This window comes from Dasypus novemcinctus, chromosome 23 (genome assembly GCF_030445035.2).
Source record: "Dasypus novemcinctus isolate mDasNov1 chromosome 23, mDasNov1.1.hap2, whole genome shotgun sequence".
Taxonomy (NCBI): Eukaryota; Metazoa; Chordata; class Mammalia; order Cingulata; family Dasypodidae; genus Dasypus; species Dasypus novemcinctus.
In genome coordinates, this window is record NC_080695.1 from 57690020 (window position 1) to 57712437 (window position 22418).

General features: G+C 41.2%; 1 protein-coding gene and 1 long non-coding RNA gene across 4 annotated transcripts in view; both read left to right on the forward strand.

Annotated features, from left to right (window-relative positions):
* The window catches only part of LOC101440527 (acyl-coenzyme A synthetase ACSM1, mitochondrial-like), a 42591-nt gene extending 37314 nt beyond the window's left edge, over window positions 1-5277 (forward strand). For all 3 annotated transcript variants that reach the window (XM_058286414.2, XM_058286415.2, XM_058286416.2), the window contains exons 11-14: window positions 1019-1146; window positions 2132-2231; window positions 3114-3233; window positions 4928-5277. In XM_058286414.2, coding sequence (XP_058142397.1) covers window positions 1019-1146; window positions 2132-2231; window positions 3114-3233; window positions 4928-5032 — 453 coding nt within the window. In that variant the 3' untranslated portion in view covers window positions 5033-5277. The remainder of the gene's footprint in view (window positions 1-1018; window positions 1147-2131; window positions 2232-3113; window positions 3234-4927) is intronic.
* A 2220-nt stretch (window positions 5278-7497) lies between these two features.
* LOC131275702 (uncharacterized) lies at window positions 7498-20878 on the forward strand. The gene is made up of 3 exons (XR_009183148.2): window positions 7498-8121; window positions 10463-10537; window positions 20355-20878. It is a non-coding gene; the product is annotated as an uncharacterized lncRNA (long non-coding RNA).
* The last annotated feature ends 1540 nt before the right edge of the window (window positions 20879-22418 follow it).

Genomic DNA, 22418 nt, shown 5'->3' on the forward strand with positions numbered 1-22418 from the left:
TATATTTTTAGGAGCATTTTTTTAGTAGACTATTTAATAGTACAATTATTTTTAAAATATACTTTCAATTGTAACAAAGGTAAGGTGTCACTAATAGGGTGTCAGTTCTCTAGACTTCAGCAAAGTGTCACTAATAGGGTGTTACATGGGGATCCTGTATGTCATGCATGATGATTCTGCAAACTCACAACTTCTCTAATAGAAAGAAAATGTCAGTATCATAGAATTTCTGTGAATATCAAATAAGACAGAGTTTGGAGAAGAAAATTCATTCAGCCAATGTTTATTGAAACCACTCACATGCCAAGCACTGTATGGGTGCTGAGCTTAGAGCAGTGGATAAAATAGGCAGCGTTCCTGTTCTCTTGAAAATGTTAGTGGTGTGCCACGTACAAGTGAATTATTTTTTCAATGATCATGAGATTTGGCTTTATAACTTCTACTGCTTGAGCGGTAACCTGCATTGAGTGCTTCCTGGGAAGAAAATAGACTCTGTATTTTGCATCAGCACCCTTTTGGCTGACTACTACAGGTGGTATATGGGAATCCTGTATTTCATGCATGATGGTTCTGCAAACTCACAACTCCTCCGATAGAAAGAAAAGGCCAGCCTCATCGAATTTCTGTGAAAATCAAATGAGACAGTCTTTGGGGAAGAAAATTTATTCAGCAAATTTTTATTGAGACCACTCACATGCCAGACACTCTGTGGTGCTGTGCTTAGAGCAGTGGATAAAATAAGCAGGGCTCCTGTTCTCTTGATAATGTTAGTGGTGTGCCATGTACAAGTGAGTTATTTTTTCAATGATCATGAGATTTGGCTTTATAACTTCTACTGCTTGAGCAGTAACCTGCATTGAGTGCTACCTGGGAAGAAAATAGTCTCAGAGCAATTACAAAACTTGCCTGAGTACCAGAAAGAGCTAGAGGCAGGAGTGAAGACCAGATCTGAGCCCCAGGGCCAGGCTCGTCATCTCTACACTGACTGCCTTCAGCAGGGGTGCTCTTATCTTTGCAGGGTGACCCCAAGAAGACAGCTGAAGTGGAGTGTGGGGACTTTTACAACACCGGGGACAGAGCAACTATGGATGCAGAGGGCTACTTCTGGTTTCTGGGGAGGAGTGATGATGTCATCAATGCCTCCGGGTAGGTCTGGTGATCCCGGGGCCAGCAGGTGCCGCTTCCACCTGCCTGATGGGATATCACCTGCCAAGTCATGCCTCCAGGACTGATGAGGGACCCTCAGCCTAATTCCATGCAGAGAAGCACGTAAGGGGGCTCTGGCCCAGGGGGCCTCTTTTTGTGCACCTCCCCCAACCCGTGTCCGGACAAATCAAGCAAAATAAGGACCCAGGGGGTCTGGAAAGAGCCAAACTAGTAATGAGACATCAGGAAATTTAAGGGGTGGGTATGGGAAAGGAGGTTGCTCTTGGGTCCCCATTGGTTGGGGAGCTTATTTTATCTTGTGCTCCATAAATGGGGTGCAAGATGTCACAACAGAAAATAATAGCTAACAGTTATGGAGTAGCTACTAGATAAAGTCTTTGTATCTATTAACTCACTTAACCCATCCTCAATATTATGAGATAGATGCTATCATTTCCCCCATTTTGCAGATAAGGAAACTGAGTCACAGAGCAATAAAAATTTTTGCTTAGTGTCATAGAGAATACAGGGCAAAGCCTAGACTTAAATGGAGGTAGTCTGACTCCAGGATTATTTTTTTTAAAAAAGACATTTCTGTGCAACACTTTCTCTTGGAAATTGAATTTTTAAAATTTTCTATAATAAACACTGATATACTGGGGAATCAGATGAAGAATTTGCACGAACGTTTTAGATGAAGCTTGAGGTTTCCAAGGAATTTCACGCTGGTGGAAGCTGCTTGAGCCAAGCAACAGGGCTTTGAGAGGACAAAGCATTGGAGGCAGGGATGGCAGGAGCCCTGGGAGCCATCGAGCCTTGGTATTTCCTAGCACAGAGCATCGAGGTCTTCCATCTTGGGTCCACGACAGGCAAGTTCTAGGTCTCTGGCAGATGTGACCCTCCAGAGTACAAGATTTGGGGCCCAAGCCACCCCAATTCTGGCTCTGCCTCAGAACCTGTGAAGGAAAGAACAATTGATCTTCAGGTTCCGCATCGGGCCGGCAGAGGTGGAGGACGCCCTGGCAGAGCATCCAGCAGTGGCTGAATCAGCCGTCGTCAGCAGCCCGGACCCAATTAGGGGGGAGGTGAGCAAGAGGACAGGGAGGCCCCCATGACCCAGAGCAGGGAAACGTCCAGTCTAGGCCCTGCAGGGGAGGGAAGGCAAAGTGAGTGTGTGCACTTACACGGCGTGGGCAGCAGGGGCACTGTGGCCTCCCTGTTGTCCTGAAATGCTTTTGATTAACATGACAGTTAATATTTAATGAGCTGTTACTATGCATTAATGCATTTAACCCTCACCACAACCAAATGAAATAAGGACTCTTTTCCTACCCTTTTTTAAAAAATTAGCTGGTGAACAATCCAATTTTAAAAATATATACCTTTTTTATAGTATGGGCATAGATGAATAGACATTAAGTGGTTGCCCACAACACACAGCTAATAAGTGCAGGGGCCAGAAAGGAAATCTAAGCAATCTGACTGTGGAGCATGCATGTATTGATTCAACAAGTATTTACTGAGCACGAACTATACATAAGACCCTTATAATAATAAGCAACAGCACATATCAAACATCCACCAGGTCCCAGACACAAAACCAAACATACAGTAATAGTAAGAATGATGGTGATATAATCATGAGAGAAATAAAATTAAATTGAAACTAATCAGACATTTTACATGCATAATTTCATGGAATCTTTTACAGAAACTCTGAGAGAAGAAATTTTATTGTCACTATTTCACTGAGAAGGAACTGAGGTTAAGACAGGTTAAGTAACTTTGCAAGGCATGGAATGGAAATTGGATTTGAAGCTGGTCCTGCCCTTTTCCAAAGCCACCATGCCCTTAGCCACTTTATGGCTCAGCATCAACTTGTTGCTCTGATCATTCAATAACATTTACTTTTTCTTAACTATATAAATTATCAACCCTCACCCTGAGCCTCTGCTCCTGTCCTGCAGGTGGTGAAGGCATTTATTGTCCTGGCCCCACCGTTCCTGTCTCATGACCGGGACAAGCTCACCAAGGAGCTGCAGCAACATGTGAAGTCAGTAACAGCCCCGTACAAGTACCCCAGGAAGGTGAGCTGGGCGGGTGGATCAGGTCTGACCCAGGCTTGGTTGCCACTAGTCTGCTAGGGCTGCTGCGCAGAAGCCTAGAGAACCGACAGCATTAGCCTTTTCTGTGGCAGAAGAGGCAATTCAGCTTCACAGGGGTGGGGGAGCAGACTTCGATGGAAACTTTATCCTGTGTCAGACACACAAAAGGAATCTATTGCTGGCAAGTTAACCTCAAGGAAGAAATCAGACAAGCACCCAAAGTTATTCATCCAAGAAAGTTATTGATAGTCTTGCAAATTTTGAAAAAGAAATCAAATTCAGTAGCTTCAAAACTTTTAAAAACATGATTAGTGGTAAGAAAGGTGTTTTACATAACAACTCTAGATAGATATAACATGCATACATGTATAAACATACATGTATACATGTATACACACAAACAGGCAAAAATTAACAAAATCATATCCTTAAAACATGTGATATATTCTGATAGTTTTAGCCTATTTTAATTTTTAAGTGATGATTGCGATCTACAAAGTTAAGTTTTCAACCCACTAATGGACCATGGTCTGAACTTTGAAAACCACCATTCTAAATGTTCAGTGATAGAGAGTTGATTTGAATCACTCATGAAATTGTATATTAGCCTTTTAAAAATGTTGATGCAGATCTTAATTTTTGACATAAAAAATCTCTATATTATGGAAAGAGCAGAATATGAAATATTATACATAGTATGCTCCTATTTTAAAAAAAGTTTGAAAGGATACATATGACAAAATGGTAGCATTTCCTTCTTTGCTGCATTGTCTAAATGCATATTATACACTTATTGGACTCACATTTACGGAGCACTTATATGCCCCAGCACAGTTAACCCTCATCAAAACCAATGAGCTAAGGACTCTTGTTATACCCTTTTATAGATGAGGAAACCAATGTGTAAAGAGGTTAAGTAACCTCTTATTGTGTAGCTATCAGGCCAACACTTAAGGAGAACTTACAATGTGTGCCCAGCCCTGTCCTCAATTCTCTGCATGCACTGTTATTTCATGTAATCCTGGCCACAACTTGAGATGATGTAACTATCCCACTTTACAGACAGGAATCTGAGGCTCAGACACTCAAAGTAAATTGCCTGAGATTGCAGGTCATAAAAGGCAGAGAGGGAGCTCAAATCCAGGTGTGTCTGGCAACCAAGTTCATGCTTTTAATGCTAGGCTATGCTGCCTCACAGAGAGGAGAATAGATGATGTGTACCAGTTAGGATGGGCTGGGTTATGTGGCAGGTAACAAGCAGCCCTGAAGGCTTAGAGGCGTATAACACTGGAGGCATATTTCTTGCACATACACATGTCCACAATAACTCTTCAGGGACCTCTTCTCCACATCCCCTCATCCTGGGACCAGGATAAAGGAGCAGCCCCCATGTAGGTACCTGCTGGGTGCTATGGCAGATGGAGAGAGAGGGACCCCATTGCATTGAGCTGAACTCTTCTGCCTAGAGGTGCCATGTCATTGGCCAAAGGAAGCCACGTGGCTATCACCAACATCTGAGAGTCAGGAGAACCTGAAGTACCCAGTGGATCACATTAAGGCCAGCACAGGATGTCATCCTCCCTGGGGGTTTGTGCAGGATGAAGGAGGGAAGTGGGAAATTGTCAGGAAATGACAACCAGGCTAAGCCATGGTGGCTTTGCTCTATCTTCACCCAGGTGGAGTTTGTCCCAGAGCTACCCAAAACTATCACTGGCAAGATTAAACGGAGTGAACTTCGGAGAAAGGAGTTTGGTCAGATGCAATCAACAACAAAGCCATAAACTCAGACCTCCCAAGTGGACAAAGCCCTGACTGCCTCAGTATCCCCACTGTGATGATGGGGGTGAGGGTTTTGACAGAGTTAATTGGGGTGGGTGGGAATCAGGAGCACCAAGATCATGACTATTTTTGGTTTTTTAAGCTAAGTGCAGTCACTGCCCCTCCTCCAAGTCCTCTGTCCCTTTGAATTGTCCAAGTGAGCACCGGGCTTGGGTGGGGGGTAATAAAATATGAACATCAGCATCAACAGTGCCCCTGTGTTATGAGTTCCCTCTGTGTCTCAACCTGTGCAGAGCACTTTCCAGAACTTTCCTTCCTAATTCTCCACAATCTCTGATCTGAGATAAGCCCAGGACCATATTCCAACTTTCCTCTCAGCCCCATAGTGACCCTGCATGCCCTTTCCATGGCCAAGTACAGCAAGACCCAACAGGTATGACCCAGTTCTTGCTTTGCTCTGCCTGTGTCCTGTGGGTGAGACCAGGACAGTGTCACTGGGAGTCCAGGGCTCCCCAGCCTTGCCCAAGCGTGCCCCCACTCATCCCTAGTAAGAGCCTCAAAGCCCTGCCTTGCAACCCACCCTGGGGAAGCCCATCCAGTCATTCCTTCAGAGGGACTCAGGACTTGCCCAGCCCTGTCCTGGGACACAGAATCCTCCCCAGAAACCTCCTCCCACCCACTAACACCCTCTCCAGCTGCTGGGAGCTCTCCCTGCCCCCATGGCCTGAAGGTGTGACCACCTGGAGGACATCTGCTGTGGAGAGCAGCAGGGGCAGCAGGGGTCCAGTCCCTCCAGAGTGGCAGAAGGATGTCTGGTCCCCCACCCTCACCCCCTCTGGGGGCTCTTGGAGAGGTGCCCTGCACAGCTGCCCACTACTGGGGTGCACATAAACACCCAGGGAAATATACAGAAGCGATGAGCACCAAGACATGCCTGGGCACACAATCACCCCCAGACACACCTGGGCACAAAGGTTTGGAGCCCACGGATACACACCCAGACCCACGCAGCAGTAGGGCAGAGACACCCTGAGGGAAACACACACATACACACACACACACACACACAGGTACACACACATGCTCAGGGCTCCAGAAATGGCCCCAGAGGGAAGACTCAGACACAGTGGGCACACATACACACTCATACACACACAGGAATACCCAAAGGGGCAAATTCACACACAAAGATACAAAACACAGGCACTCCAGCAGGAGCAAACACAGACACACACGCACACAGAGGTAGGTGCAGACACACAGATATGCACAACTGACACACATTCACTGGCAACATGCAGACACAAACACAACGAGAGACACCTAAGCATAACCACCTGGGAAAACACACTCAATCAATACCCTCCCAAACACAGAATCTCACACACTCACAGACACAACTGAGACACATGGAAATGCACGCAGATTACACAACTGAAATGTAGAGAGTCATGCCCAGGGACACACATACACACTCAGATTCATACACCTGCAGTGACACTCACACACCCAACCCCCCAGGGCCCACGGGATGCCTGGGCAGCCCTGGAACCCACCAAATTGAGTTATTACTGTAATAAACTTTATTTCAAAAGTTTTGCATTTTTTTTTGGATGTCAGTTTGAAGACAATTTCCAGTATCTTTCTGGGAACTTAAATAGAGTCCTAGTTAAAAAAAGAAAGTAAAAAAAAAAGAAAGAAAAAGTTGACTTCTTGTTGCAGAATGAGAAACAGGAAAGTGTAGGACAAAACCTGAAAGGACGTGGAAATGGTAGAAGGCTGGTGGAAATGAGCATTGTCATAGTTGGCCCTAAGATTTGACAGGTTTATTTATAAAATTTTTCATATCAAGTGTATATTTGTCCAAACTAGAATTTGTTTTTCTCTTTATTAATATGATGAAATTTCCTTGGGTAGTGATCAGCTGTTGGTAATAGGTTGTAGAAGTTCTTAACCGAGAAGGCAAAGATTCTGTGCTTTACATTGACCTTATTAAGAGAAAAAGTCATCTCACTTCTAAAAGAATTAAGGTTTTGTTTTTGTTTACAATCATGTTAACTCCTACATTTACTTTGAAAATTTTTTTGTCACTTTGGTTAAATAGGGAGCCAACTATTTTTTATCAGTGATGTATTATCTGATTTAACAAAGTGTTCAAACCTCCTGACAAATTTTGGCATTTTCCCTTCTCAGAGTCAAGCCCCAAATATCTTTTTTATTTCAGTTGCCTCTGGGGTTATCCAGAGAGTCCCTAGAAAATCACAAAGGATTTGTTCTTTCACCTTATATAAAAAGAAGTGCTAAAAATAGTTTGATTTGATATGTCTTGAGTTACATGGAAAGTGTCAAAGGGGATTTTCTAATATTCTGTTGGGTAAATTCGTATGGGGAAATGTTATTAATTAAATATTTGAGAAATCATATATCCTAGAGCTTTGACAATGTTTTCACTGTCCACAAAGTGTCCTAATACTGATCTGCCTGGATATTGGATCACAACATGGGGTTGGTCATCATTTTAGCTATTCTTTAAAAATGTTACATGCCCCAGAAACAAGCACATTTCCTTGTCAGCTGCACTGTTTGACTATGATGTTACCCAGAAAGTGCTTGCAATCAATTACAGGTCAGAGCTTCAACATCAGCAAAAAACAAAACAAGAACAAAAAACAGACTTTAATGGAGAAGCAAGACAAGTATATGAATCATGTTCCACCTGTCATTTAACAACCCTGGTAAAAGTGTACACCTGGGGCTGCTCCAAAAACATCCAGCAACAGGGCCCTTTTGAACATCTTCAAATGACTTTATACATCTCCCCTTGTCTATGGGATGTGAACATGTCCTTGTTATCATATGTCTATTTCCAGATGAATAGAGGTCTTTTTTGTCACAAGGGTATTGCCATCACAGTAACTAAAGAACAAACAAAAACAAAACAAAAAACCAAAAACAACTACTATGAAATTCCTGCTATGCTCTCAAATGATAGTGGCACTCATTTTACAGGAACTGTAATCAAGGAACTTTGCAAAGTCTCATCCATCAGCCACAAGCTACACTGTCTCTACATCTTCAATCACCAGGAAAGGTAAAAAGAGCAAATGCTATCTCAAAACTTAAATTAGCTAAATTATATGAATCTCTCTCTACCTTGACCTAAGGTTCTTCTCTTAACCTTGATGGCCATAAGGCTTAGACTCTTGAGAGAACACCAGCGGGTCCCCCTTTGAAGTCATAATGGGAAGACCCATGAAGCTCATTATTTCTCCTGCTGTACCAGACTCCAATCTATTAGAATCTGAAATTTCTAATTACTGTAAAGGACTAATTGCATCTACCCAGTTCCACCATTCACAAATCCAGGCTCCTTTCCCAAGGTTTCTCCACAGTAGACTATATATGACCTTCAAACTGGAGAACTTATATACTGGAAGAGACACCAATGAAAGACTGTTTTAGGACCTAGATGGAAAGAACCTTATCAAGTCTTATTGACCATCACTACACAGGAAAACTACAGGGAATTGACCCCTAGCTCCACATGTCACAACTGAAACATATTCCAAGCCCCTGGGAATTCACTGCAATTTCAGTCCTCAGGCTAAAATTGACATAAGGATTCTAGAAGCAGACAGCATCTGATGTAGACAGCTTTTACCCAAACAGACCATGTCCAAGATCATGGATCAAGACCCTCCTGGATTTCTTTATTCCCTGTCTCTTCCTTTTCCCCATCTGCCTAACATTCTGTCATTCAGCCTATTCCCCTCACAATGCCCAGTCTCCATCCCCAACAATACCATACCTTTGCCATGATTTTCTTTTATCTTCTCTTTACACAATCCCCCTTCCTTGAACACAAGACCTTTGTCCTTCCAGCACAACACATAGCAAAGAAAACCAATCAGAGTAACTGCTGGGACTGTGCTCATCCCCCACTGGTCTCAAAACAGGTACTCCTCTAATAACCACACCCTTCCACTTGTAGATCTTGCCCTGTCAGAAAACATCACACCCAGTCAGGTAGATCACCTTTTTGGAATGACTCTGGGCTGTGCCCTAAGAGTGCCTGAGACTGGGATTAAAATATGGCATCTTTAACCCAAGGAATGTGCTGTTTTACTAGAAACCAGGCAGATAACAATGACCACTTTGAGGCCATAGTAAATGTTCAGTTGCTATATGACAAGACTCCTTTCGCTTTCATGAGACAGGAGTAGATGGTGGGAGCCAGATGTCCTTTAGAGACACATTTTTCTCCACAGTTTTAATAACATAAGTAGTTATTCCACTTAAGGCACATATTTCTGGTCGGCTGCAGGGTCAGACAAGGGAAATTGTTGGTTATGTGTGACCAAGATATCAGAAAATGATGAAGATGATGATTTTGGCCCTCATTTTGGAATTTATACCAAATTAGCTCGATAAGCCTATATCCCATTCCTTATGGTACTCATCATAAACTGGGTTGCTTCCACTTACATAGCCAATGCTGTTCCCCAAATGACTATTTATGATACAGTTCCAAAAGGGAAAATTAGACAAATGAGTGCGCTTATGTTGTCTTCTCATACTCTAGAGTGAAGAGACTGTTGCCAGATGAGATACAGCTCTAAATGGATCCTAGAAAAACCCATTATCTCAGGCTACACTCACAGAGTGTTCTGTTCTTGGTATAATTTCTTGTCACTGGGGCAACCTCCTGTGTTGGAAGATACACCATAAGGCTATTGGAAAATGTAGTTTTAGAGTGAGAAAAATCTATTGCCCACCTAGGGCAGGCAATCAGGTCACTAGCTGATGAAGAATCAGAACTCCACAAAATGACTCTACAAAATCAACTGGCATTAGACTGTATTCTGATTTCCCAAGGAGGTGTGTGTGCACTGGTGGGCACCCAGTGCTGTGTATTTGTAAATAACAGTCAAAAGGAAGTTTACCAAGAGGCAGTGGCAGCAGAAGCCTATGCTAGGGAAGTAGCCAAGTCAGCTGACACACCTCCAGAATCTGATTGGTCTGAGCCTCTTTCTAGGTTCATGGGGACCTTAGCTCAGAGATGTAAACATAGGGGCACATGTTATCTGCTTTATCATAATATTCATAATACCCCTCAGTCATTATTTGATCTCTCAACTCTTAAATGCAACTACACAGCCAGTAACTCTACAAATGATACAAACCAGTATGAATGGGATCACAAAAATCTCAAACTTCAGTCAACCCATGAAATCAGCAATGAAACATGAGAGACAATTAGTGGTGAATGAGAGAATGAGAACATCACAATGAAAGTGGGGAAATTGATAAAATTATATATAAAGAAAGCCATGAAGACCCTCCAGAGGGGGAAAAAAAACCCTAAAGAGCTTTTGTAACTCATGATGCACAAGATATTGTTAATATTATCCCATGATTTTGGTTTCGGCTAGTTTTCAGCTGATCCTGAAGTGTGAGGCCAGATTGCCTTCTGGAGCTAGAGGAGCAGATTACAGAGAGTCCTGAAGGTAACTTTCTCCTTTACTTCCTAATTTTACAGTGGGGATGTTAAACGTGGAAAAGCACACTTCACTTTCCCTTCTGATAACATTCAGGCATGGCAGCTGTAGTCCTTTGCCCTCAGATAGAGAATGAATCCCTCAACATTCCTTGGATAAACAGTTTCCAAATTGGGACAAGCCAGATTTTCTACTTTCATCTTTACTGCTGGAGGTTCCTGATTGCAATCAAGGTTAGAAAGTAATTTATCCAGGACGGTCGAATCCCAAACTGCACTGAAGTCCTCTGTGTCAAAAAGGTTGTAAATGTGATGGAGAATCTGATGACAGAAACAGGTGGCTTGTGTCGCATGGGTGTTGGTGACAGCACTTCTGTTCTGTGGAAATCTGAAGGCTATCCTGGCATTCTGTCCTGCCAAAGAGGGTGTTTTTAGTGATTAAAATGCATGAATATTTCCTTGTTTTCCCAGCCCTGTTCACACGCAATGGGCAGCCCAGCGAGCAGGCTTGCCTGGAGCAGGGCATCTGCAGGGCCAAGAGCAGAGACCTGGGCATTGAGAATTTGAGTGATTCCCAGGACAGCAGACGGTGCCTGAGCTGCCTGTTCTGGCCACTGGTGCCATGCAAGGAGTCAGGGTCATCGCCCGGCACCCCAGGCCTGGCATCCACAGGTTGATCCAGCGCATTGTTCCTGTGGAATCTGCCGCCATGGAGATGCTGCCGCCCCTCTAGGACCAAGTTGGCCCACATGGATGGTGAATCAAAAGCTGCTTTTTCCCTGATAGCTAGAGATTTGGAATGAAGGTCCAACAATGAGCCCCTGATACCAATGACTATGCTCGTGAGCCTGTGTACCTGAAATAAGAACAAGGCCTAGAGCAGCAGTGTGCCTAAGAGTTCCCTCCTGAGAGCCTCTGTATTGCTCAAATGTGGCCAGTCTTGAAGCCAAACTCAGCATGTAAATGCATTGCCTTCCCCCCAGTGTGGGACATTACTCCCGGGGATGAGCCTCCCTGGCACCAAGGGATCACTACCAAGTACCAGCTGATGACATAACTAGAAAATGACCTTGAATAAAAGGTCAACTCGGACCAGCAGAATATCCCTGTCTACATATAATAACAGGAGTTAAAAATGCTGTTAGACCTAAATCAAGGGGGAAATGGAAAGGACAAATGAGTTTATATGGCTATGAGTCTCTAAAAAAGAGCCTGGAGGTTATCAGGGGGGTTGCCCTTATGCACACCTCAGCAGAGTCTCAGAGACAGATAAAGTAGATACAACCCCAGGTATTGGTTCTTCTGAAGGCTACAGAGACCCACAGGTTTTATGGTCATGGCAGATGGAGTTCAGTGCCATGTCAGTTGGCCCTTCTTTGGAGTTGGTGTTTCTGTGTGATGGAGGTGGACTCAGATGTGATCTCTTTCCACAAGCCTTTCCTGTTACTTTACTGGAATTGTAGTTGGTGCTGGGGTTTAAGATATATCTAGGGGATCTGAATCTCTGGACTGACCGTATGATAGCCAGGCCCTGAGCCTCAACAGACTTCAGCTCCTACACTCTGGTTTATTGGACTTACCCCACTCAGCTAACATGGAGTTGAAGAATATCAAACACCACACCATGGAGCCCAGAGTGCTTACAACTGAAAGCAGGAGGATTGCATCAGGCATCCCTGTTCAATCTAAGCCCCCTCTTGACATAGATGTGGAATGGACACAACCAATCCAAGGTCCACAGGATGAAGGAATAGAATATGTATTAGAGTGGACTTACTGATATTCTATTCATGAACTATTGTGGTTAGTAATCGAAGAAAATGTGGCATTGGTGTGAAAAAAGTGACCATGGTGGCTCCTGGGTGTGGGGAATGGGAGGAAGAGATGAGATGTGGAGGCATTTTCAGGACTTGGAGTTGTCCTGGGTGATGCTGCAGGGACAATTACCAGACATTGTAGATCCTCACATGGCCCACTGGTTGGAACGTGGGAGAGTGTGGGCTATGATGTGGACCATTGACCATGAGGTGCAGTGATGCTCAGAGATGTATTCACCAAATGCAATGGATATGTCATGATGATGGAGGGGAATGTTGCTGTGGTGGGAGTAGTGGGGTGAGGGGGGTGTGGGGTACATGGGGACCTCATATTTTTTTAATGTAATATTTTAAAAAATGAATTAAAAATATAAATTAATTTTTTTTAAAAGCCGCTTTTTCAGGCTCTGAGGGCTGAGGGAGTTTTCCCGTGGCTCCTCTTGAAACACTTTCCTTAAACAGCGATCATAGAACCTTCCACCTTCTGGACAGTTTTCAAGTGTTTTAAGGTTGACTTTTTCATTTAGTAATTTACAGGGCTAATTTTATTTAAAAATGTACATGATTGAGAGGCTTGTGCCTCCAAATCATGGACGCTGTCGTATTTTTTACTCGTTCAGGATTGCTTGTGGGGAAAAGTCGGGACACAAATTCACAGAAAGGAAAGCCAGAGGGAACTGAACCCCCAAATGCTGGGACCTTCCAGGAAATGAGTCAGGGACATGGGACTTCTTGGCCCTGAGAAGAAGGGAGGATGCCACTCTGTATACAGGTTTTTAGTACATTGTTTTAATGTTGTGGTGGTTTTTTCCCAGTAGTTTCTAAGTAGGAAAATACTACAAAAGTAAAGAGTAGGTTTTCAAACTCACAACATTGTTTTAAGTTTAAATATTTAACTTATTCCTAAACCAGATTTTATTATAATGCAACTTTTCTGGCTTGAACGTAAGCACACTTATCAGTAATATTTAAAAATCTATTTCTTATGTTTTCTAATTTTCAATTGAAAGAATTGCCATGTTTAACCACCTGAAATCATTTTTAATTAATTTCATCCTACTGGAATGTCTGTCCCAGGACCCTCTCCTCTGGGCCTTTAGTATTTTCAAGAAAAGTAATCAAGCCTACTTCCAATTTGGGATAAATTGCAGTGTTAATATTTCATGAATCCGTTTTTAGAAGATCAAAACTTGGTTCTGGATCAAGTGTTAAAAACTGCTCTTTGGTGCTTCACGGACAATTATGGGACATTGTAGATCGCCCCAGGGCCCACTGGATGGAACGTGGGAGAGTGTGGGCTATGATGTGGACCATTGACTATGGGGTGCAGTGATGCTCAGAGTTGTACTTACCAGGTACAATGGATGTGTCACGATGATGGGAGAGAGTGTTGCTGTGGGGGGAGTGGGGGGTGGGGGCGGTGGGGGTGAATGGGACCTCATATTTTTTGAATGTAATTTTTAAAAATAAATAATTTAACAAAAACACACAAAAAAAACTGCTCTTTGACCTTGAATAAAAGGGAGAGATGGCAAAGACAAATGAGTTGATATGGCTAAGAGACTTCCAAAAAGAGTCGGGAGGTTATCAGAGCAGTTGTGCTTATACACACTTCAGCAGGACACCCCCAAAAAAGCCAAAATAGATACAACCCTAGGCACTGGTTTTCCTGAAGGCTACAGAGATCCACAGGGTATATAATTATGGCAGATGGATTTGGAGCTCTGTGCCATGTCAGAGGGCCCTACTTTGGAATTTGTGCCCTGGGTGTGATGGAGCTGGACTCAGATGTGACTTTTCTACACATGCCTCTTTTGTCACTTTCACTGAACCTGTGGTTGGTACTAGGGATGGTCCATACTCAGGTGACTTGAATCTCTGGACTTGCCCATATGCCAGCTGGGCCCTGAGCCTCAGCAGAGTGGTGACTCCTACTCTCTGGTTCATTGCTGTTACCCAGGTCAGCAAACAGGGAGGTAAAGATGGTCAACCACCACACCAGGGAATCAAGAGTGCCTACAACTGTAAGCAAAGGAATTGCATTAATTATCCATGTGGAATCTAAGCCCCATCTTGATCTAGAGGTGGAGGGGTCATGGTCATCCCAGGGTCCACAGAATGAAGGAATAAAATATGGACTAAAGTGGACTGACCGATATTCTACTATAAAATTTTTGTGATGAGTAATAGAAGAAATTTTAGCATCAAGGTGGAGAAAGGGGCCACAGTAGTTGCTGAGGGCAGGGAGAGGGTGAAAGAGATGTGATGTGGGGACATTTTTGGGATTTTGAGTTGCCTTAATTATATTGCAGGGTCAGATACAGGACTTTATATATCCTGCCATAACCCATAACTGTATTGGGGGAGAGTGCGAACTACAGGGTAAACTATTATCTATGTAGGGCAGCAGTGCCCCAAAATGTGTTCATTGAGTGCGATGGGGGTGCCTCAATGATGAATGAGGTTGTTGCTGTGGGAGGAGTGGGGTGGGGGGGTAGGGGTTATACAGGAATCTATTATATTTTTTAGTGTAACAGTTTTTTTGTGATGTATATATCTTCAAAAAATACAATTTACAAAAATGATGTGGTGGGGATTGGGTTATATGGGAAACTCTAATGTTTTTTGTTTTTTTTAAGATTTATTTATTTATTTATTTTTCTTCCCTTCTTCCATCGCCCCGGTTGTCTGTTCTCTCTATCTATTTGCTGTGTCTTCTTTCTCCACTTCTGTTGTTGTTAGTGGTACGGGAATCTGTGTTTCTTTTTTTGTTGCATCATCTTGTTGTGTCAGCTCTCCATGTGGGTGGCACCATTCTTAGGCAGGCTGCACTTTCTTTCATGCTGGGTGGCTCTCCTTACGGGACGCACTCCTTGTGTGTGGGGCTCCCCTATATGGGGGACACCCCTGTGTGGACGGCACTCCTTGTGTGCATCAGCACTGCACATGGGCCAGCTCCACATGGGTCAAGGAGGCCTGGGGTTTGAACTATGGACCTCCCATGTAGTAGACGGACACCCTAACCACTGGGCCAAGTCCGCTTTCCTTTATGTTTTTTTAATGTAACATTCCTTGTGTTCTAGTAATTTAAAAAATTTAAAAAACAAAACAAAACTTGGTTCTATTTTTTTTCCAATTATGGATACTGCATGCAGCTTAAAACCACTTAAGATGAAATTTCTACAGTATTTAAATGATCAAAATATATAAAAGCTAAGGCAGTGGCTGGAAGTTAGATGCATTCATTGAAAATAAATGTTCTCTCAAAACTTGAGCACAGAAGGCCTTTAATTCCATTTTTTATCTTCACCTCAGAGGTAAATTATGTGTATAATTTCCTTATTTTTTGATATATCTATTTCCCATAACATTGATAGTTTCATCCAGTGATTTCTCCTTTTACCATATCTTTTCATTTTTGATTTTCACACTTGAAAAGTATATTCATTCTGAGTGCTCAAGTTTTACATTAATCAAACACATTTCTAAAATGACTTTCATTGTTGAAAGCAAGGGCATAGGCAGAATAAGCACATAGCTTTAAAAACTGTCAGGATTTTTCTTGGAAGTCTTTATTTACTTTATCCTTTTGTTTGAAATTATCTTCCTGCAGTGAGAAGTTGCATAAAAATTTGTAATATATTTGCACGAATATACTCTTGATTTCAGTATGAAGTGCTTCTTCAATATTTTGTGTTCGTATTGAATGAATACAAAATGGATATTAATCTGAGAAGTACCCAGATTGTATCTAACCTTGATGTCCATTGGGTATCCTTATGTGATCACAGCAGGGTAGGGGTTTTGTTTGTTGATTTTTGACTGGCCTGTCAAACCCACCCTGCTTGGGCAGAATAGTTCATTCAACAAATGGTGCTGAGAGAACTGGATTCCAAAGACAAAAGAAGGAAAGAGGACCCATATCTCACACCTTATTTTTAAAAATTAACTCAAATTGGATCAAAAACCTAAATACAAAAGCAAAAACCATAAAGCTTCTAGAAGAAAATGCAGGAAAATATCATCAAGACCTGGTGTTAGGTGGTGGATTCTTACAGAAGAGAAGAAGAGCACTGAGATGGAGTACTGATGGTTAATATATGTAGAAGCTTTAATTAACTTTACTGTAAAGATGTGGAAATGTATGGAGTTGATGGTAACATATTATAGTGATTAACAGCTGGTTTATAAATGTGAATGTGCCTGAAAATGGTGGTTTAGGGATGTAAATACCTGTTGACAGAAAGAGAATAATAACTGAATAGCACAGTAAACCCAGAGGTGGATGAGAATTGTGGGTGATGGTACAGATGCAAGAGTGTCCTTTGGGAGCTAGAGCAGATGTACATCACTTTGGCAGGGTGGTGGGAATGTGAAGAAGCATGGGCAAAGTACAACTGGAGGGACCTCTGATCTGTGGTTAAGAGTAATAATGTAATATTCATGCATCTATGCCAAAGATGTACTGTGTTGATAATGGGGGAGTATGGAAAAAGTGTGCCAAATGTATGCTGTGGACCTGGTAATAATCTGATGATATTATCTCATAATCTGTAAGAAATGTTCCATAGTCTGTAACAAATGTGGCATGTTGATGGAAGGGTGTTTGGGAATTCTGAACATGTGCATGATTGTTTTATAAGTTTACAACTTCTGTCATAAAAGAATATTTTTAAAATAGTAATAGAGTGGGTTGGGGGGGAATACATCAAATGTAAGATAGAACTGTAGTTAGTATTAAGATTTTGATAATATTCTTTCATAATTTGTAACAAATATCTCACAACAATGCAAGGTGGTAGTGGTGAGTTGATGTATGGGACCCCTGTGTGATGTTATGCATATTTGCTTTTTACATTCACAGCTTTTACTATACAATTATTGTTTATGTATGTTCATGTAAAAATGATATAAAAATAATAATAGGGTGATTGGGAGAAAAATACTTGCATTAGCAGTAATATCTTGAGGATGCTCTTTAATCATTAGTTTAAAAAGTTTCACAACAATGCAAGGTTTCGATGGTAAGGTGAGGTATGAGAGTCCTGTATGATGTTATGTATGTTTGTTTTGTAAGTTCACAACTGTTACTCTACATTTATTGTTTATGTATGTTTGTGCATGAGTAATATACTTCAATAATTTTTTTAAAAAATCAAAAACAAAACAAACTAAATAGAACAGGTAGGCACCAGTGCGTAGTGGGCCCCTATAAATTGTTGAGGCAATGTACTCCTCATTTGGGTGAGCTACTGTAGCCCATTTACTGAGTGACCAGAAAAGTTGTGTTTAATGGGTCCCAGAAGAAGAGAAAACTGTGCAACAGAATCAGACCACTGCACAAGCTGCTTGCCACGAGGGCCATAGGACCCAGCAGCTGCAAAGATGCTCCCCATGCCTGTGGCAGATGGAGTTGCTATTTGGAGTGCTTTTGTATTATTATGATCAGGAAATACCTTTTTTCTTTGAAAATACAGATTATATAATGACCAAAACCTAAAACTTCATTATGTGTGTGTGTGTGTGTGCATGCATATAGAGTTCATACATAGTTGTAATTTCAGTTTTCTGAATTCTTATGAACTCTACTTAAATGGAAATAGCTTACTGGATTGTTAATTATATCAATAAGAACCACTATAATTAATATGTGGAATGTTTTTATAGCCTCTGTGTTGCTCAAAGTTCACTGGGGAAACTAACCAGATAGGCAATATACATACATATATCATACATGTTATATAAAATGAAAATTTTTAATAGGAAATGGCTCATGCAATTGTAGGAATGAAAAAGTCCAAATTCCATAGGCAGGCCAAAACCTGGGAATTCTGACAAGGGTTTTTGATGAATTCCACAGGAGAAGGTATCTGACTGAAGAAGAGATGGAAAGTCTCCCTTCTGACCCCTGAAATCATCCCTTCTCCTTTTAAGGCCTTCATTTGGCTGGATGAGACTTCTCTCATTGTTGAAGGCAATCTCCTAAACTGAAATAGATTAAGTCAGCCATAGATGCAGTCCACTTACTGATGATTTAAATCCATGCAGTATCCTCTCAGTAACAATCAGGCCAGTTCTTGCTTGACCAAACAGCTGGACACCACAACCTAGCCAAGTTGACAGATAAACTTAACCATCAGCATGTGTTATCAGCAGCCCCCAAAATTTTCCTTTGCCCTTCTTTGCAATCAGTCTCAAGCAATCATTGAGACTCCATTGTAGTTTCTTTTTACCGGCAATATATAATTCCTCATAAATGGAAATGCATGGTGTGTCCTGTTTGGTGTCTGACTTTTCAGCTTAGCACAGTGATCTTTAGGGTTTACTTGCAGGCTCACAGGTATCAGCAGGTTGCTCCCTGTTAGTGGGAAACTGGTACAGTCCATCTACTCAACTGTTGATAATTATCCAAAAGGTTTTTTTCTTACCTTTTTCACTTACTGTATTCTTACAAATGCATATATCATTTCTTCCTAAATGTAAAGAGCTTTGCTGTGTTTTTGACTGTATCAGTTATCCAGGCACCTTGACAAAAAAATTCAAACAATATAGAAAAGTATGAAAAAGAAAATTCAACTCAGCCGAGATCCCACTTCTCAGAAAACTCTCATTAACCTGAGTTGAATATGGTATTTCAGTGAGCTTTCTGCTCATATACCAAATTTTAGGTAACTCATAGTTTTTCTATACAATTTTGCTCTTTTAACTTGGTATATTATTTTATGCATATATATTTTAATGGTTGCACATTATTTTATGGAAAGGTACACCAGTGTAATTGAGCTATTATTCAGTGATGTCTTCAAGGAAAGATTGAAATTTGGAATAAACTTTTTTGCCCTTCCTGGAAATGTTAGCTGTCATTTCTGGTGTCACTTGTGCCTTTTCTCTGGCCCTCTTCCTCTCTCTTCCCTTCCCTTATTTGGTGGCCTCTGTTTCCAACGGTCTGGCAAAATCATAGGATCTGATTTATTCAAAGTTTGTCAGGTCAGAAAATTGCCAACTATTAAAAAATAGATTTTTTAAAGATGTTTTCTGTTGAAAGAGGCGTATCCTAGTCCAAAAATTATGCCTTCTCTTTTATTTACTCAGCAGCTTTTAAAACAATACTTGGCTTAAAACTCATTATGGCTATAGACGTTGACCGAAACATAAGTTTAGGTAAATGACACATTAGTACCTTTTTATAAAAATGTCTGTAATTTCCATTTTTAAAGTTAAGTTGATTGGTATACATTTAATAGCATGCAAGAATGGAGTATAAAGTGTTTACCTTAAAGCTCTTTACAGAAATGGTTCATGAAGGAAATTCTTACTTTTTTCTTATTTTTAAGCCTTGAATTCTTTATGTTGAACTAAAAACCATTATTATAGTTTTTATTGGATTAAGATTTTGGTTGCTTTTTCAGGAAATATAGACTTTATTAATATGTTTGACATCAAATGTAATTTTGTTTTTCACTCTTTGAAGTAAAGCCAGGTATTTATCAAAGTAATATTTTAAGGTTATATTGTCTCCGTAATATTTTCATTGTAGATGACTTCTGATGTACTTTTTGGAAATAATACTTTCCTGGGTAGTCTCCTAAATGATGGAGTAGGGAGTGGGGCCACCAATTGAGATAGGAGACCAGGAGGCAGAGCAAATGATGGGAGTGTGGAGAAGAGGATGAGTTTAATTTGATAGATTTATTAAGGTTGCAGAGAGCGGTTTGACATGACCTGACTGTAGCAGCAAAGTAAAGCTAGTAATACATTTTCGGTGCCTATCATGGAGCTTAAGTCTGGGAGAAGAGTCCAGTCCAGATAAGGCTACTGAAAGGGTAGCCTTACCTTTTGCCTGGAGGGCAAATGACTCAGGAGGGGCCACTAATTTAGTGGAGAATGAGCCAGAAAGAACACGGTGCAAAATGGTGATAATGAATTCTGTATGTACTTACAGGGAGTGATTATGAAATGGTGCCATCTGTTGAGAGCCAGCATGATAATAATTGCTTCTGTTTCTTACAGGGATGGCAGCACTGGGATGGTTACAAGTGTGAGCTACACATTTTGGTGCACACATTTTGGTCAGAGGAGAAAATGAGATGCCAGTGAGAGGAGTGTGGCTTTCTGCCTTTTTCAGGGGCTGCTGTGTATGGCATCCCCCTGGAAAGTGGGTGCTTCATGCTGTTGATTCCATGTCCGGTGGGAGACAGCATTCTCATCTTGGGAAATTTTAAAATCTTGTATGTTAAAGCTATTGTGACTTGTCCAGTGTACTCTAGCAACCAAGTCATAAAGCCAAGTTTCAACCATGTGCACTTTAAAAGGATTGCAGTGACTAATTGATTTCCCTTGATAGTTAGACCACAGAGATATAGGTAGACAAGATGCTTGACTTTTCTCTGTTTCATCTCTAGTGATAGTATAGCTATTTTCAATGCTCATACTTTTTTTTAAAGAAGAATGGGGCTTAGTAAAAAATCAAGATATTAGTTTAGGACATTTTACTGTGTTTTCCTTCATTGAAATAAAATTAAATGGGAATATTACTGAGATAGGGTTCTTATTTTCATATTTATTTGTTTTCATAAATTTAAATGCCATTTAATAAAAAATGTTTTTTTCAACACTATAGTAATGCTAAGAAACCATTTACCACATAGTGCCAGACAGGGTACTTTTGCTGTGAAAACAATGGAGTAGTTCAATTTTCTTAGTTTTTCCCAATAATCTGAAAAACCATTTAAAACCTACTTTTAGTTAATTTAAAGAAAACTTCAGTCAAGATAAATAATTCCATCAATAAGTCCATCAAGGAAAACAAAGAACTTGAAAAAAAAAATCCAGTTTAAACAGATGGTGCAATTATCCAATCAATATTTTTTCATGGGGTCACCTTGAATTACTTTCATTTTCTTGTATTTCAGGTATTTTATTATCTCTTCTTTAATCTTGGTGTTTTATTACATTATGTTCCATAAACAGTACAAATTCAAAAGAAGCATCAAATGTGTAAATTGATGCTTTATTTGTGTAAGGAATCACCCACTTAAAGACAGATTTTGCAAGCCCTATGTCATGTTTGAATTCTGAGTCTTTTATTATGTATTTGTATAAACCAATGAATAAAAAAAACAAGTTCAAGATACTAAGCATAAAATAAGATTCTCCCTGATAAAGTAAATTTAAAGTAAAACTATCTTTTTTTCCTAGATTACATTCTAAAACAGAAGTAAATGTAATATCTCATCTTAATATGCTTTTTTTTGAAGAATAACATCAAAACTTTTGAAAGAACTAATGAAATCGTGGATGATATCATTCACATTGCATGTGCCAGTAGAAACTTCCATGGTAGATGATGAAGTAGGGGTCTCCAGGACTCAATGCTTCCACCAAAACCAACTGGTTAACAGGCAGGAATGGACTCAACCATTTTCAAACTCTAAGGGCCAGAAGAACACTGTGCACATCCAGGGAAGAGTGTGAGGAACAGGCTGATAAACTGTAGTAAAGAACAGTAAATGGCTCTCCCTGCATGGTGGCTACTAGTGCCATTCCCCACTTTCAAGGAGGCTGCCATGGGGTTCAGTCCCTGGCTAGGTGCTGGTGACAGAAAGCAACATAAAAATCCTCTCCCCCAAAATGTGGGTGGGCACAGCCAGTCAGTAACCATGGCTTTTGATGAGCAAATTTGGACCACTGGTTTCCAGCTTTGAGGGGAGCTATTCATTCACACTTTCTTGGACAGGGGTAGAGGCCATGGAGATTTAAAGATGCAGCATTTCCTCAGGGCTGCAGGGGACAGCTAGCTAAAGGGAATTTGCTGGGAAGGCCAGGAAAGCTCAGCTTTGGGGAGCTGTTGGAGAAGCCTTTGGAAGCCCTTCCTGATCCCCACCCTAGGGACTTTGGAGCTGGTCTCTGTCGCCTTAATGGGTCCCTAGCCCTGTTTCATCTGGGAAAGACTGACAAGGGAAAGGCCTCTGCGGGGGTGACTGCCTCACAAAATTTGCCCTCCAGGGAAAAGTAGCCTGAGACAATGAGAGAAGTATGAAAATCTATGGAGACAGCCTGGGACAAAGGCCTGTC